The 18,374-nt window shown below is 38.1% G+C and overlaps 1 protein-coding gene across 1 annotated transcript; it reads right to left on the bottom strand.

The window, feature by feature from the left end:
* Window positions 1-7,675: 7,675 nt before the first annotated feature.
* Window positions 7,676-17,812, bottom strand: LOC128381041 (sodium-dependent neutral amino acid transporter B(0)AT2-like). The gene is made up of 12 exons (XM_053340979.1): window positions 17,754-17,812; window positions 14,451-14,670; window positions 13,672-13,829; window positions 12,855-12,975; window positions 12,576-12,751; window positions 10,954-11,064; window positions 10,626-10,867; window positions 9,871-10,051; window positions 9,579-9,780; window positions 8,838-8,997; window positions 8,572-8,734; window positions 7,676-8,190 (listed from the first exon to the last, which is right to left on the bottom strand). Exons 2-12 carry the CDS (start codon window positions 14,668-14,670, stop codon window positions 7,942-7,944), a joined length of 1,983 nt encoding a protein of 660 aa, XP_053196954.1. The 5' UTR covers window positions 17,754-17,812; the 3' UTR covers window positions 7,676-7,941.
* Window positions 17,813-18,374: the final 562 nt, after the last annotated feature.

Below are 18,374 nucleotides of genomic sequence, written 5' to 3' on the forward strand. Positions count from 1 at the left end.
AAAGACTCTTAAAATGAGTCTATTTCTATCTGTGCTATTGTTGTAGTCCACCTATGTGATGCTATTATTGAGCATGAAAAGCAGAAATGAGCAAAATATATTTTTTCATTGGACAGTTTATTTTTGGATGTTATACTGGATCACTATGTTTGGATACAGATAAGGTGCATCTAGTTTATTGTTATTGTGTAAACATACAATTGCACAGCACAAATGACTACAGTTCATACATACGGTTGTGATACACAGGGACATTTTTAGGGCAAAATTGGGCCTCTGTGTACTGAGGAATTCTACATTAAAGGTTCTGATGGTCATCATGTTCTTAACCTGTGTTTAGATAAGGTAAAGGTTTGGGGTCTTGGAAAGGGTATGTTTAAGTGAGCATAGACATTTATGGTTGAAGGTCCCATTTCCTCTGTCCAGGGGATGTGTTACCGTTGTGTGACATGACTTTGGGTAATAAGTATGCATATATACAAATGTATTTGTTCGTGGCTATTTGCCATGGGCTGTGGGTGATAGGTTTGACCAATCATAGAATGTTTGTCTTAAAACATTATGACAGAGGTTAGTTTGACTTTGTATAGTGAGACAAAAAGATGCTTTGCTTTGTGTGAGCTCTGTCTCCTTATTGATCAATAATAATTTCATGTACTCTTCAGACCAATCAGTGTCAGTTATTTCTTTCTTGTGCCTGCGTCTAGTGTTTTAGTTAGCTATAGGCAGTGAGAGTTAGAGGTTAGAAGGTCACGAGCAACGATGGCAGCTGACATTTTGGCTGTTGCAGCAAGTGGATGAGATACTTCTGTGACCACAGGAGCTAATTAAAGGAACATTCTATCAAATGTTGCTGCCCCCTCCTTCATTTTTCTGCATTTACTTACAAAATTGAGTAAGAAAGCAGGTAAAATCTGTTCTTTGGGGTTTAAATTGATTGCATTTTGATGCATTTTCATACTGAAATATTTAAAGCCAGATTTGTCTGCAAAAATACTTCCCAAAATGGTGCAGATAATGAAAAAAAACATGCACATTCAAATATCAATTACTTCTCAAAAGTCTCCCGCTGCAAAGCATTCAATATCAGATACAACTCTTCTCCAGATCTTGAGCTGATATGGTTCTCAGGGAGTGTGAGGAGAGGAAGAGAGGAGGAAAGGGCATGGCAGAGGGTGGAGGGGATAAGCTGGGGGGGACAGAGATGATGGATGGAGTGTCCGAGAGTGAGCCGTACCCAGCTCTCCGTACATCTATAGCACTGGAGCCAGCAGAGGCATGGAAGAACACAGGGGGGTCCATTGGGTCTGAGGTTAAATCTGCAGGTGAAGATGTCAGAAACTTAACTTGAAGCTTGTAGATGAGACTTTTTTTCATATTAGCTCAAAGGATATATCAAAATGCACAACTAAGACAGTTACATTGCATTTTAAAATCTTTACTTCACATCTGTATGAACACATTTCCTGTTGTATTTCTAGATATAAAGCTACATCATGCAGCATCATTTATTGGCAACACCAAATGGCAGTGAACAGGAAGTAAAATAACACTTCAATACCAAGAAGTCATTGTGAGTTCCACGCTGACACATTATACGTGATAGCAAGCTTGTGTTTAATGACCCAGCACAACTGTGTTGTCTTACAACACCAGCAAAAAATTCTCAGAGGATGAGAGAGACAAAAAGATCAGATTTTGATGAGTTCAGTTTTCTCTGAATGAAAAATTCACTTTATTTGCATTTCAATAATGCAGTTTGTCACTTTGAAGTGTAGGCAGATAAGATTAGTGTATTTTTGCATGTTTAAAATAGAACTTCTCTATGGCCACTTTATACACAGGCAAATGACAAAAGTGACTGTCTTTACAGCTTCCTGTCGTTCCCTGCATACAGTACAGCAATTATTCACATGGATGTTGCAAGTTCCTCAAATTTATAACTCAATAACAACCTTTAACTTCCTTTTGAAGATGAATTTAACCATCTCCACCCTTGTAAAACACATGCTCATAATTCTATGGTACAGTCTCCAAATAAAAAGTGTTTTTGTGTTATTGCACACTACCTGGGTCTTCATTAAGCTGGGTGTGCAGGTACTGGTGTTTGGTGTAGAACTTGTTGTAGATACAGTACACCGCAGCCATCAAGGCAAAGGTCCCCATGGCTGCAGCGATGAACAGACCCACTTTGCCATTGTCTTTGTCCACATGGGCATCTGTTGTGAAAGAAAAAATCCTACTGTAAGTGAGGGGCTTAAACTATAAAATGATTGTGCCAAAACCTAATATATAATACCTAACCCTGCATCATTTATTCTTGCAATTGTGCTGAACATTTATTTGAATAACACTTACATGTCAGCTTCGCATTCAAATGAGTGGTTTCCTGTTTCCTAAGAAGATCGCGTATGTGCGGAGGAGGTGCTGCTGGGGCCTGATGGACGCGCATCTCCTGCTCAGACTGCAGGGTGCTCTGGGAACTGCTCAATGGAAACACCAGCAGCAGGCAGAGAGCTGCAAGGCCTGCCATGTGGGTCAGCCTCCGGTACACTTACAAATAAGGATTAAGTTACTTGCACAAAAATCAATGAAAACAAGTTATTTTTATCTCAAAGGTTTTCTGCTGAGGTTTACTTATTTTGAAAGTTAAGTATTTGCATTGCATTCTCTCCAAACTGCTAATAGGGCTGGTTAGGGGACTGCAATACCCACCCACCATCAGTAGCTGTATAAAGCAGTAATATTGCGTAATTTCACACTCTACAGCTTCATATATACAGCTATAATTTCCTACTTGTATGTGGTAAACTCCACCCAGTCCAGCTCTAGAAAAAGGCCTCTGAAACTATTTAACAATGTCAATATTGCACTCATACATTTACTGTTATACAATGTTATGCAAGGGAAACATTTTAAATACATCTTGTCAATACCTTGTTTACCTGAGGTCGAAGTGAGGATGTCGTGTTACTCTCTGCCGGGTGTTGGTCCTTGTCCTCTCTGCCTCTCTGGCTGACTGAAGTGAGATTGCATCCAAGACAACTGAACTCCCTAGATATGTAATATTTCCAAAGGGACACCTGAGAGTAGTCTTCCACACAAGCATACACATAAAGAAAAAGGCTTACCCAAGCCAGACAAAAGAAAAAGGAAGTCATTTAACGAGTGTGGCTCTGGCACAACATTTTATGAGTGTTACGATTTCTTTCTTTCAACCTTGACTTTGCAGATAGAACAGGCATTTTAAAAATAAGGGAGAGGATAGTGGTTTGAAACATATTTTTACATTAAAAAAACATAAAAATTGTGATATCTAATGTGAAAATGACAAATTACATAGAAGCTTAAATAGTTTGAGGTCAACATGACTTGCTGATTTGAATTTTGTATATCTTAAAAACTAACACAATGATGTCAAGCTGAAAAGTGCACTGACACAAGAGCAACAGAGCTCTCTACTGACACATATATGTACTGCTTAGTTTCTCATTTTCAGTCCTGATAATATGGCAACTATCATGTCAAACTAAATTAATCCAGAAGAGAAGATCCAGAACTATTTCTGTTAGTAAACATTTATATATTTTGTTTAAATATGGGAAATACCTTTATATACCCTGAAGGATTCTAGAGGTAGATTTCAAATCTGTCAAAACAAACTTGACATAAAGGATGGTCCATGTTTGTAGCAGGGTCATTTTCACACTTCAATATAAAGTCAGATTTATACTGCTTAGTCTTCTTTATAGTCTGATATTTGATCCTCTGAGCTGGTTGGTTTAAAACACCTTTTTTACAAGAACAGTATGTGTGTTCACTCCCACAGTCAGCACAGCACTGCAAGGACACTCAAACTGTTCAAGGACTAACAGATATGAATGAAAAACAAAGACTGTTCACCAGTCAAAACAATACAATAGAACAGCTGCTTTAGCAGAGATCTTGATAGTCTTGAACGTCATGTTTCAGTCCACCTGCAACTATTATGTAAGTATGAGCTGTCAGACTTTCACAGACACAGCGAGACAAACTAAAAGTCTCCTTCAGTCCATCAGAGCTGAGATGAAACATTTCCAACCAGGCAGATTTTCTGATGCAACCTGTGTTATGCAAGGTCACCAAGAATAACAAATCTTCATGTTGCTCTTATTCAAATGTGCAGTTGCCACAGCTGCTCAGATGATATGTGTCAACCATCTGTCCCAGTAGATAATGATGCAGATAGACAACACATAGAAGGTGACTGAAATGTTTTGCTGGAGAACATGATTAGAGATATGCTCTTAACTCCAGTAACTGTAGCATCTCTAGACCTTTAGGTGGGTGACATCATCAAATGCTTCAATGGAAAAGCCCAGTAATAACTAAAGTGTGCGGTGAGTACTTAAACATCGATTTATATAGCACTTAAAAAGTTACTAAATAATTTACATACATAAATTAAAGTAACTTAAGTCATGGGAAAAAGACAGTGTCAGTTAACAAAGCAAGTATTTGAGGGGCAATTACAAATATGAATGTAAAACCAATAAAAATAAAAACAGATATAAAAGTTTTGCAATCAGGAATTAAAAGCAGCTTAATACAAGTGTGTTTTGGGGGGTGAGGGGGGATTTCCTGAGGCAAGGCAGTCCAAAGTCTGGGGGCTCTAACATCAAATATCACCTTTAGTTTTTAGCTGTGACTTTGGAACGGACAACAGTTTGCCTGAGGATCTCAAGCAGCACGTTTAGTCATAAGGAGAGAGACGCTTGGAGATATAGGAAGGTGCCAAACCAGACAAGGCCTTAAAAAAAAAAGTAAAAAAGTAGAAACATATTTTAAAATAATACGATCACATTTTTTAAGAACCAACTTTTAATGTCCATTAAGCTGTTGGTGCTAAGCAGAAGGTTTTGTAGGCTAGTTTTGTCATTCATCAGCTGGTAAAGTGGTGAGTTGTCAGTTTAGAAATGGAACTACATGTTATGGTTGTGTATGTTGTCACCCGGAGGGGGCATGTAAAGAGAAACAAGGATGGGACCTAAAATTGAGCCATGAGGGACTGTAGTGGGTAGGAGCTGGGCTTGACACTGAATCACCTATACTAAAAGAGAAGTGTCTACCAGTTAAATATGAGGGAACCATGATAACAGTAGCAGTCATATTTTAACATGGTCAGTGACGAGTCTGAGCTCAGAAATATAGGAGCTGTTCCATTTAGGAGGACTGTAAACTAAAATAAACAAAGCGGGTTAACGCTTATAATGATGAAAGGCAAGTTATTAAAAAACAATTCACCACAAGGTACAGTACTGGAGATTAAGTTATCCCTATAAATTACAGCCACCCTTAACTGCAGCCAGAAAGCCTAGGGGTAAGTAATTAAGAGAAATTGGGAGGGGAAGCCTCATTTAATGATGTAATAAATCAGTATATTTCAACCAAGTTTTGGTGAGCAGGAGATAGTCAATATTAATTGAGATGATACAGTTGTTATTATTAAGTGACCTCACATTTAATAAAGCAGTTTTAATGTGGGTGGGAGTCAAATGTGCCAAGTTGGACTTAAAGGGAGAACCTTCAGTATTAGTTATTAGCATTTACTCCATGCCAGGTAGATGTTCTAGGGATCATTTTACCAGGCTAGGTAGGTAACACAGACAAGAATAACACTATGATCATTCCACAAGAGGCAATATAACTTCAATAGTACATGTTCAGCCAGCCTGGAACAGATATTCAAAAAACATTGTTTATAGTGATATACAGCTGTCTGAGCCAATTTCTCAAAATAATCTGAATGACACTCACTCAGTACCTGACTGCTGATAATTTACTGCTTCTTAACAGCCCGACTCTAGCATCTTGCATCCATTACCAAAGCACACGCAGCTCAGTTTCCTGTCTCTCACCTCTTAAATAACATTTTTCTTTTTAGTACCTGCTAAATGTGTTGCTTTGGAGCTGGTGTCTGTTAGCTAATCATGACATTTTGGCATAACCTGCATGCATTCAAAACACTAAACTAAAAGTACAATCACCAACCAGCAATACTCTGTATGTCAACTAATGTTTCATGAAATATCTATAGATTTGATATGTGACAGAATAAAGCAATATATTGACATATGACATATTGTATCCAACAAATGTATAGTATGAGTGTTACCTAGAACACTCCTCTTATTAGCTGTGGTATTATAACTGTAACAGTAACAGGAAAAAATGTTTCAATATAGTGCTGAAAGAAATATTTTAATAAAAAGAATGGCAACAATATATTACATAGCAATGGCATTATATTACATTTCCTCCTTTTATACAGACTACAAATAACACTATTAAAAGGGAATCTACAAAAAGAAATGTTTTTCAAACTATACATATGCTGGAATGCTTTTAACATTTTGTTCAATCAGCCTGGTTAGATCTGAAGGCACTTTGTACACGTACATTCAACAGCATTCAAGTTCATTAAAGTCAATTCATATTTCAGAGTAACCTGCTGAAAATGTTAAAAAAATGACATCTTTATTCTCAGCAAACTGGCTATGAAAATACAAAAGAAATGTGAAATCTTATCAAAAATGTGCCAAGCAGTTCAATCTAAAAAAATATTTTTTGCAAGATCAATACCTTAATTGGATCATATACTGCAGTTAAATCAGAACAGATGTCAAATGTTATCTGGTCAGTGGCTTTGTATAGCTTTATAAAATTAAGCTTGTTTCCTCCTAAACCCATGCTGAAAAAAGCGCTTCATGCAAACTTCTGATTTCCAAATAAAAAATGACAGACAATCCCTGACATGTTCAATTACAATTGTTCTTGGTGCATTTTTACACATATTATATACATATTTACATTCAAATGTAATCTCCATGGTAGCTGTACCATGCTACCAAAAAACTGGCAGCCTACAGTCCTTGTACCTGTGTGCTCTACAACGCTAATGCTAACTAACTGTTTTTTCTACACACTTACTGTTGTGTGCCTAACATTGCCTAACATTACAATTATAAAATCAGGGTGATGGGAACTTTGATTTTTTTCCATGTCTGACATGATATCACAAAACAACACATTAGTGATTGTACGATAATCCCTGTAAACCCAAGCAAGAAAAAAATAAATAAATAAAATGTGTGATACCTCATGTATCAGCTATTTCAGGTTGGTTTGAACGGAAAATGTTAACATGATTGTGCAGCTACATGATAAATGTGTATGCATGCCACATCACATACTGGTGACACAGTACTTCATATTTTGAGCTTTAAACATGGTTTTATGGCTTGGGTGTAGTGAACAGCATCAATACTGTAGCTGTATTTAACGTCACCTCTCTTGGTGTAACAGTCTTGCAAAACATGTACAGTTATTTGCTCAACTCATCCTGACTATTTCTGGACTTAAGTAACACCAACTGCAACAAGAGATGAGCAATCGACAAGAACTGTGTAGTGTTATGTGCACTGTATATGTACTCAGATACAGTGAAGTCATGATTTTGCTGTCATAATTCAGCCTCAGTGTTTGTATTGTAACTCACCTCAAATCATGACCAACAAGTAACACAGCATGAAACAGTTTTTAAAAAAAACCTGTAATTTACTGTGCAATAAAAAAAAGAATGTAAATTATAAAAGGGTTAAAAAATATATTTACAACATACTGTAAGTCTGTCCATAAGAAAATGTAAGGAAAGAATTGATGATTTATTATTATTATTTAAAATCATCATTTTTAGGATATTAATTGAAATGATGAAGTACATCATGATGTGATGTCTATGGCTTATACTGCAAACTAAAATATTGTTTTCACTGATTTGAACAATTGTAAAATGTAGAGTTGTTTGGAATTCATTTTTTCCACATTAAATAAATATGGGACTAAAATTGTATCTGCATACTGAAGGTCATTTCTCACTGTGTAACATCAAAAGTCCAAAGTTTAAGATAAGGAACTAGCTGCCCCGTTTCTCTGTTCTAGTTCTGACATGTCAGTCATGGGAGTTTCACACTTGTCATCAGTACTAACAATGCTGTACCGACCGATCTCTGCATCTCTGGATGCTTTTTTCATCCTGTCCTGCATGATAGAGTGGATGAAGCCCAGTGGGGTGGGCATCATTGCAAATATGATCAGTAAAGCCAGAACAGCCAGAGCCCAGCCTGGGTACTGCAGTTCCTCTTCAGCAGCCTGAAGAAAAAAAAAGAAGTCAATTGCATCACTAAACAACCTGAACTTCAAAAGTTCTATGAACATGCTATGTGAAATGAGAGAAATCCACCATGAATTATTCCCCTTGAGTAGGAAATAGAAGTAACAGTGAAGCCAGAGACAGCTTGCTTTACCATTTGCTAGTTTTTAAGTGCAGACAAAAACAACATCTGTTGACTCTAGATGCAACAAGTCTTTAGGCAGCACTGCCTGAAGCTGCTCATCATTTTGTTAACTGAGAAAATGGTTTCTTCAGACTGCAAAAGCAAAAACATAAATGCAGCAGCACAATACAACATTGAACTCTGATAGCTATGTTTTCAGAGGTGCATTTTTCTCTTTGATATAAATTCTCCATACCTTGGCTTCGTTCCATGCCTTGTAAACTGGTCGTGTGATGATCATGCGAACAGTCGTGGCTGCAAGCAGCCCCATCATAGCTAGCGGGCAAATGTATTTCCACAGGTACTTGTAAATGACATGGGGACGCCAGCCCAGCATGACCTCAATGTCGTCAAGGAATCTTCAAAGACAGAAGAAATTCCATATTTTTTATGACCAACATTCAAACTAAGAATAACATTAAATTCAGGATTTCAAGAAGTCAGTCTGAAAATAGATCTCACCTATCAGCTCCGTACAGCCAAGACACACTGAAGGTCTCAAAAACCACCACAATGATGAGCGGCAGGGTGGCAGAGTAATCATCGAACATCATAACAAAGTAGTTACCACAGCGCTGGGTGAAGAGTAGGCCAATCACAAAGCCGATGATGCAGCTGAAAACTGGAAAAATCATAACAGACACATTAGGATAAACCACATCGTCTTCTACTAAAGAGAGCATGTGGAATCATATACTGATGGTCAGTGGTTTGTGGCTTCTCCTGGAAAACTACATCCATTGATTTGTACTGAATTTGCCCTCTCTCTGCTTAAAAAGGTGTCTGTAAAATACACTGATGATGTGATGAGAAAACACTGATGTAGTGGCTGCAACTTGGCAACATGACAGAGTGAAGAACCTAAAAACGTGATGCCAAAAGTGAAATATTTTGGTGTTGGCATTTCAGTTGTGACAATGTTGTCTGAGGCACGACAAAAAAAACTGTATCCTTTTGTATCTCCTCTTAATAAAATACCTGAACTCTCACAATCTTAACTGTTCAAATACCAACAATAAACCAAATCTATTCAGTGAATCTGCATGTATGTTTTTACTGGATGTGTCTAATAACTGAATTGCAGAATCAAGGTTTTCATAAAGTAGCTACATGTGCTATCTTATGACAGTGTCCTGGGTCTCTCTATCTGGAGTGTATTCAGTAATGACTTAAAACAATGGTAGAGGTCAAAGAGTTGTTTACTTGTGAATTTGGTCTTGTTGTTGGCCAGAGTCTTGAAGCGGTCTGTGAGTGGGGCAAGGATGCCTTCCATAGTGCCAAACATGGTGCTGAGTCCTAAGTTGAGCAGCATGAGGAAGAAGAGCGCCGACCAAAAAGGGCTGCCAGGCAGGAGTGACATGGCTTCTGTGAACGCAATAAAGGCTAGACCTGTCCCCTCCACACCCTGAAGACAAACACAAGAGTTAATGTCCCTCAATCTGATCAGTCACATTTTTGTTTTTGAAAATGACAATATTTTAAAATCTATATTTACCGTCTGCATCTCTTTTTCCATGTCGCAGTCTGTGATGCCGGCTGTGAAGTTCCCATGTTCTTTAAACCAGTCCCTGTAGTCCCCCAGGGCCACAGAGCTGGGATCAGAGTAGTTAAAGCGTGGTATCCTAATAGTGTCCACTGAACCGCTGTTAATCAGCTCTGACAGCTGTTTTACATTCCTAAGAAAAAGACAAAAGAATATACAACCATGAAAATATGCTGTATATCAGATATTATATGTCAATATGAAATCAGTTTCACAATTATTACACTTTATTAAATTAATTTCACAATACTATGGATGGATAAAAATCACAAGGAAGGAAGGAAAGAAGAAGGGAAAGGAAGAAAAGAAGGAGGGAAGGAGGAAGGAAGGACAGAAGGAAGGAAGAAAAGGGGATGGAGAGAGGAAAGAAAGAGAAGGAAGGAAGGGGGGAAGGAAAGAGGAAGGAAGGACAGAAGGTAGGAAGAAAGGGGATGGAAGGAGGAAAGAAGGAAGAGTAAAAACAGATGGGGTCAATTTGACCCGGAAGGACGACACAAAGGTTAATTTTTCCTCACACTACAATCGCTGCTCATAGAAAAATAACCGTAATGTCCTTTTTTTTTAAAGTGAGAACAGAAACACTTGGTGTGACTGAGCCTTTAAAAAGGTTAAAAATGGTGACATTTTAAAGTGCAGTTAATAGTGAAATGGATTAATCACTGCACCCCTATAGTCCAGATACAGATCAATGTGATATTTAAACATACCTGACTATACATTTCATGGCCATATTTTTGGCGCGGAAGCCGAGCACAGCAAACACCACCAGGGTGGCCAGCACGGATGTGAGGAAGTTTATAGAGGAGACGGTGAAGGCATCACGGTGGCAGTTGTTGTTCTTGGGATTGTAGGAGGAATAAGCGATGATGGACCCGAAGCCGAGGCCCAGGGCGAAGAAGACCTGCGTGGCTGCCTGCCGCCACACCTGTATGTCTGCCCAGATTTTTAGCTGAAAATGTATGAACAGATGTATCATGAAAATATCCACATCTGTCTTCCTTTTCTAGATTCAGACTGCTTTTAATCTGCAAATACCTTGGGGTAAAACATGTATTTGATTCCATCTAGGGCCCCATCAAGCATGAGTCCACGCACAAGGAAGCAGAACAGCACCAAGTAAGGGAAGATGGAGGAGAAATACATCACCTAGGAAGTGACAAAACATGACATATTAACATGTAAATTAATCTGCCCACTTTAAACACAACATTCAATTCTGAATCTATATGTGTGTGCAATCTTTCATCTTGTTCTTATATAAATCCTACTCATTTTGCCACTCTAACCACATTTTCCCCACAACATTGACTGAAGTTTCTTCCAGTCTGAAGTGTAATTCCTACTGCTCATTACACACTGAACATATGGTCCTTGTAATCAAGATGCCAGGTGCTTAAGTCAGTAATAGTGTGAAACACCTGATGTCAGCCTGTGCAGGATTAAACTACCCCTTCAGATGAAAGCAACAACATAAATTACAGTAAATAATATGTTGTTACACCCCTCCTCCTGATAGATTTGTTCCAGGCAGGATTAAACTGTTGAAACAACTACTGGACCACTAATGCCATCTAGAGAAAACTGTTGGAAGCTTTACGTGAAAAAATATTGGTTGACACTCATTTGCAAAACAAACCAAAAAAAAAACTAATTAAAAAAACTCTACTTATAATTAAAAAGACACAATATGTGGATATTGCTATTTAAAGTGGGTCGACACAGGCAAACATTCCTGAGATTCCATCACGCAAAGGAACCATGAAATCTAAAGCAAACACTTGACGAGGATTTGACCCAACAGTGTAGCTCACCATACAACTCACTAACAGTAGTTTTCAGTAAGGTGAATGAAGATCTTGTCACATTTAACTAACTCAATTTAACCACATTCTTATTTTGCTAAATGATGCTAACTTTCAAAAAAGGGTATTTTTAGCAACCCGACTATTTAACATTTATCACAGAAAATCACTGTACCATTTTCAATGCATATCAGAGTTTATATTATCATAATCATATATTAAGTCTTGCTTCATTATAATGCAGGTAAAATAAAGCCAGTCATTTCAATTGGTGAAGTAGTAACTCATCTAGTAACTGGTAGTTTGTGTTTAACCACTCCTGTTGTCCTCAGGTCAAGAAAGGACAGAAGGGAGGACAGGAGGAAGGAAGGAAAGGAGTAAGGAGGAAAAGAGGAGGGAAGGAAGGAAGGAAGGAAGGAAGGAAGGAAGGAAAGCAGTAAGGAAAGGAGTAAGGAAAGGAGTAAGGAGTAAGGAGTAAGGAGGGAGGGAGGAAGGAAAAGAGTAAGGAGGAAAAGAGGAGGGAAGGAAGAAGGAAGGAAGGAAGGAAGGAAAGGAGTAAGGCGGGAGGAAGAAAGGAAGGATGGAAGGAAGGAGGATGGAGCAAAGAAAGAAGGGTGGAGGTGAAGGAAGGAAGGAAACATTAAAGAAAGAAGGAAGGAAAGAAGGAATAGTCAAAAGAGATGGGGTCAATTTGACCCGGGAGGACGACACAAGGGTTAAAGCCTCTGACCATCACAACTCCAGAAGTACATGAGAGAGCAGCTAAAACAACCACACTTTTTTCAATTGGCACAGTTCCCTTAATAGTAAAAATGAGCACTCTGACATCAAGGCGCCACAACAGATCAGACTTACCTTGACAGACGTCTTGATGCCCTTGAACATTCCCAGGCACACAATGGTCCAGGCCACCAGCAGACAGCAGACGATGTAGGGGTTGAATGAGCCCGTCTCATCAATTGAGTCTGTGATATCCAGAGCTTTACGGTACCAGAAATATGAGGTAGGGGAGCTTTTTTCACATTCCTGCACTAATGTGGAAAAAGAAAGAAAAAAGAAAAAAGTTGAGCTAATGTGTTTAACTGTTCTTTACTGCTGCTTGTCAGTTTTCAAACTTTTAAGCTGTGCATTTACCCGTTAAATTCCCCTGTTGAGGACACTGTTCCCATGGTAAAGGGGACTGAAACGAGTTCCCAAGGTAGAAGAGACTCCATGCGAGGATCACATTGTAATAGAGAGCCACAAAGAAACATACCTGAGGACATATGAGAACAAGACGATCAGGTTAATTAAATTATATCATGTTTAAAAAGGACAACTGTGCAAATACAATTTACCATACACAATCTAATATAACAGCTTTGCCATGAACTCTACTTTTACAACCATAACTCAACTTTGAGTTTATCATTGATCATAGTAGGTTACCATTTTTGCCCCTTTGTATATGTCAATGGTGCGGACAAAATATTAGCAACAATTCTTACACCATCACCATGGACTACCACCTCAATAATTAACATAAAGTAGAATTATCTCCTTTCTGACGATGTCAACAATAACTGAAAATGTTTAAGCTTTGTAGAATTTATGGCAGGGCTGTTAAAATATATACATATGGTTTGGGTGTCAGTCCCACAGAATCAAAGAGTGAGTGCTCCTCTCTGTACGACTGCAGTTGCTTACTAATATTGAAGAGGGGAAAAAAAGGAAAAAGGATATTTGCCATCAATGATAGCCTTGATAGAAAATAACCCAAAGAAAGCCACAGTCTCCCTCCTTGTAGCTATTACACCATCATATTTGTTATTTGAACAACTACTTCATTGTTCTTTTGTGACCTTGTTGGCAAAAGTCAATCTGGAAATCAGAATATTACTACAAAATTACTCCTACTGACACCTGGAATGCATTAAAAAAATCAAGAACTGAGTAATAAGTAATAAATTACCACACAGCTGGAGTAGCCGATCCCTGCGAGCTTGGGGGAGATGTACTTCCATACTCCGATGCTGCCCTGACGAATAGCCTGACCGGCTGCCAGCTCCAGGAAGAACAGGGGAATACCCACGACCAGCATCAGCAGCACATACAGGAGGAGAAAAGCACCTGAGGAGACAAGGTGACTGGCAGTCAGAAAGTACTTCACTCCATTTGAAACTGAACAAAAATAGAAAAAGTAGCAGGAGTGTTGCAATACTACGTTCTATTGGAAATATGTCTTCCCCCCAATCCTACTAAAAATATACTTCATGCAGATTTCTCTCTTCATCTACAAAAAATGCAAAGCTGGTAACTCAACTGTTTCATAAGTATCCATTCGTAGACAAACTGACAGCAAGCCTTATTAAAGCTGAACAATAACTTCAACTTGATGCAGTAGGAAACCAAAAATGTGATAAATTGTGATAAATGATTCCACAGTTACAGTTTACATTGTTGCCTCTGACAACAGATAGAAACCAGATGCTGTAACATCAAACCTTGGGGCAGCAGTGCTTAGTGTTGTTTACAGAGTTTCTACATCTCTACACAATATGCTAAATAGTGTGTTGTTCATATTTGGAGGAAAATAGTTTGTAGTTAATGGATTTACATGCTTTTATAAATACACATACATAAGTCTAGTATTAATAGTCTCTGTTTAATCACATGCTCATCCTGTGATGACGACTCTGCTGACGTGTATGCTGAACTCCAGCAAGCTCAGATGACATGAATAGATCTTACCTCCTCCATTCTGATGACACAAATATGGAAACCTCCAGACGTTGCCGAGCCCAACACTGAAACCCACTTGAGCCAAAAAATACTCTATTTTACTGTTCCATCCAGCTCGAGCGGGGGGCTCAGACGAGCTCTGCTGGCTCTCTTCACCGGCGTAGCCATCGACTTCTGACTCAGTGGTTCCTGTCTTGTCATCGTCAGTGGGCAAGGGCTGCTTCTCCATCTATCACAAGAGGAGGCAAAAGAAAATAATAAAGACACTCGAGTCAAAACAAATGAATAAAGAGCCACTGCTGGTTTTTATGGATTTATGAGGATTTTTCCACAACTGATAAACTGTTCAACAGATGCTGATCAGTCCACTGTGGCCTTAGTCAGACTCCAACACATTTAATTATACTGTTAATTGATCCACTCTGGTGGTGGCAATGGTGGGTGTGGATATGTTAACACCCAGTGGCATATTTAGATAAGAGCTTCAACGATTAATAATGGATTAATTGCCAACTAAGTCGGTAATAGATTCATTGTTTTGAGTCATTTTTTGAGAAGAAAAATTTTAAAATTCTGATTCCAGCCTCTCAAATGTGAGTGTTTCTGGTTTCTTTAGTCCTCTGAGAAGATAAACTTAACATCTTTGGGTTATGGACTGTGGATTCAGACAAAACATTCAACCATGTCACCTTGGGCTGTGGGAAACTGACATCTTTTACCATTTCGTGACATTTTATAGACCAAACTAATGGATCCACAGATTAATTTAATCAACACATTCATCGGTAATGACAATAATTGTTAGTTGCAGCCCTAGTTTAGATACACCTGCAAAAACTAATGACAACAGTCCTGCATTACATGTTACAATCAGGTTATATTAAAGTTTGGTTTTCAATTAATTTATGATATACAGAGAGGAGTTTCTAATATTTTGTCCAACCCTTTTATACCTATGAGGCTAACCTGGCATATTATTGTACATATGAGCAGTCCTCTATCCAATCAGCTGGTTAATTACACTAATTGCATTTACCGGGAAACGCAGGTGTAAAATAATCCCTGATTAGTCTGGACGAGTCCTGCAAACATCTATGTCCTCATAAACTTCACAATACATTCAACTTCTTTGTCATTGAACAAGTAGCTACACAATGAGACAGATCCTTTCAAATGTTCATATCACCATTATCTTCATAAATAACTATAGCAGGTTGAGTCTTGGCGCGGCATCTAAACCATGTAGGAGTCAGTTCAGCATCCAAATGCGGATGTTTAAACCAAACACAGACCAAACTGACCTGACCACCAACAAATGTTTGAAGAATGCAGAATTAGAAAGACCGATAAGTTAGTGTCGATGATCATCCTTTTTCTCTTTTATCCTCCTGTACGTCCGCTCACAGGAGGAAATGAGCACGTGTTGACTGTCACTGTACTAATATCTTCTTCCGTTTCTGTCCCTCACATTAACACTAACATAAATGATACAATTATGCAGATGTTCAAATTTATAAAGAGACATATAAGACCAATAATATATGATGCGTTGAATGTGTTTATTCTCTTACCGCCTCCACAGCGTGTATTATCGCGGTCTAGTGTAGTAGTCGTGGCTTTGTTTCTTCCGCGTGATGCAACACAATGGCCCACCCCTATGCTGCGTTCACGGGCTGTAAAAAATATTGTTATTTACCTTATCGATTTTTTACAATTCATCGATTAATCGTCAACGAAATTCCCACTTTAAATTGCTTGTTTTGTTCTGCTTACTGCCCCAAACCAACAAAAACGTATATAAAATCATCATGTGTAAAATAAAATGTAGTGGCGTTATGCAATTTAATTACAAAATAAATGTAACTGTAATAATTACAATGTTGATGATTACAAAGGGGGCTACATCTGAAGTCAGACCTTTAGCTCAGGAAGAGAGTTTTTTCCTAATTTTTTAATACTTAACATGTTACTGAATTCAATATTGCTGTTTTTAATGATTTGAAATAATTTTTTATATTGTGTTAATAAATCATGACAGGGACCTTATTTTGAACACACATGGGCTTAAATTGTGTCACAGTACCAATTAAGCCCATGCCATACTTTTGGCTTTTTCCATCAAATATCTTTATTTTATATTCCAAAATCTACATGAACTAATGAATACATTTTCAAATAGAGATACATCTTGCTGTATAAGAAATGATCTCCCTTATAAATCATGCCAGTGTCCATAAAAAAACAAACTGAAAACATTCGTTAGAAAAGTAATCAAATATAATAAGTTACATTACTTTGATTAGGGAAGTGAAATAGTTACATTATTTATCACATTTTAAATAAATAAATTTGTCTTATATATTTGTAGTACACAATATCTTGAACTTTAAACTAAGTAATATTAGCATTAATATAGCTCTCATGAATAAAAAAGTACAATGTTTCCTTTTGAATTGTAAATAGTGAAGAAGAATACCGTGCAGAGAATGGATACATTGAAGTAAAAAAATGAAAGTTCAGGAGTCGAGTTACTTTTCACCACTGTTGTAATGAAAAGGGACTGTTGAACATTTAAATGAAGACCCAACTCGACAGATATTTGCAACCATTTGTGCCCACATACACGAAGGGCCTTGAACGTAGCATAAACTTTCTTAAAGTCCCTGTTCGTTATAGGACATGCGAGGCTGTGTGATGCCAGGTAAGGATTCAGTCCAACAGTAAAAACTGGACCACAGCAACTTATTGTAGAAAAAAAAGTTGAAACCACATCACTTTAAATGGTAAGGTTGACAATGTTGAAGAAAAGCTGAATCAGTTGACGCCTCCCTGAATGTCAAACATAACACGTGGCAAATATTTACTTTCTCTATTTTAATTTGTGACAGTTTTTCTTTCTTTATTCACGGTTTCGTTTTCACATTTTAGTTAATAGGGGAAAAAGACATGAAAGCTGATGCAATAGTAGACTCCTATCATCAAACACTTTTCAAGTCAACTTGAATTAAGTCACTTCCTCCAATGGAGACCCACTCTACCCGCATTCATGATTATAATGTACAAAACTATTAAACTACTTATTTTCATCAAAGTCCCAGAGGTGTCACCAAAGTCACACTGACCTGGAAGAGTGACATTTATCTACACTGCACTGACCAGTCACACACACACACACACACACACATACACTGTCTGCCACGTATGCCAGTTATGGAGGTAAACAAAACACACCATTACCAACCCCATAGCGCTACAGTGTAATCTAGTCACTCACATATACTAGCATGCATGTATTAAAAAGGTAATAAATACCTCGTGGTGTCAAACAGTAGAGATTACTGAAAAGTTATCCAGATGTCCTCAAACCAAAGTCAAGCACTAACCCTCCTTACTGTCACTCCACCTGGCTCCTCCTATCTCCTCTATTGGTGCATCAACTGGAGGCTTGTCGACCTCCAGTTAAGGACTGTTATGAAATGTGACACCCCACTTTCCAATTTTTTTCAATCCCAACTCCACACCCCCCACCCCCACCTTGGCAAATCCCCCCAAAATCCCATAAGAAATACAGTAAAGGACATAACCACTGTTTGCTGCACCTCTGCACACCACAGTTGCCCCAAAGTGTGTCAAAAAAATGTAAATTATGCACACTTGTCAGTATGTGGGTGTACAGTAGAACGAATGAGTAAATATTTTTATCTCTAAGGTGGGGTGGTAGACTGGGCGGAACTGTGCAAGGTGACACACCTCTGTGAAAGCTTTCAATGCCAAAGAGAGGAGGGTGGGGAGTGAGACACCTGCAGTCACACTGAGACACAGGACAGATTTTATTCTCAGTTTTAAAAATACACCCATACACAGCTGTTGACATCAGGAATAAAGTGCTGGATCAACCTTGGTAAGTTGATTAAACATCTGTTTTCATTCACC

Source organism: Scomber japonicus, chromosome 20, assembly GCF_027409825.1.
Source record: "Scomber japonicus isolate fScoJap1 chromosome 20, fScoJap1.pri, whole genome shotgun sequence".
In the NCBI taxonomy this organism is placed as follows: domain Eukaryota; kingdom Metazoa; phylum Chordata; class Actinopteri; order Scombriformes; family Scombridae; genus Scomber; species Scomber japonicus.

Excerpts from the sequence above, each read along its gene's own strand:
- LOC128381041 (XM_053340979.1), bottom strand. The coding sequence starts at position 14,670 with ATGGAGAAGCAGCCCTTGCCCACTGACGATGACAAGACAGGAACCACT. Across the intron at positions 12,976-13,671 it reads TCGGCTACTCCAGCTGTGTG|GTATGTTTCTTTGTGGCTCT; the intron begins GTAATTTATTAC and ends ATATGTCCTCAG. Across the intron at positions 10,052-10,625 it reads GCCATGAAATGTATAGTCAG|GAATGTAAAACAGCTGTCAG; the intron begins GTATGTTTAAAT and ends TCTTTTTCTTAG.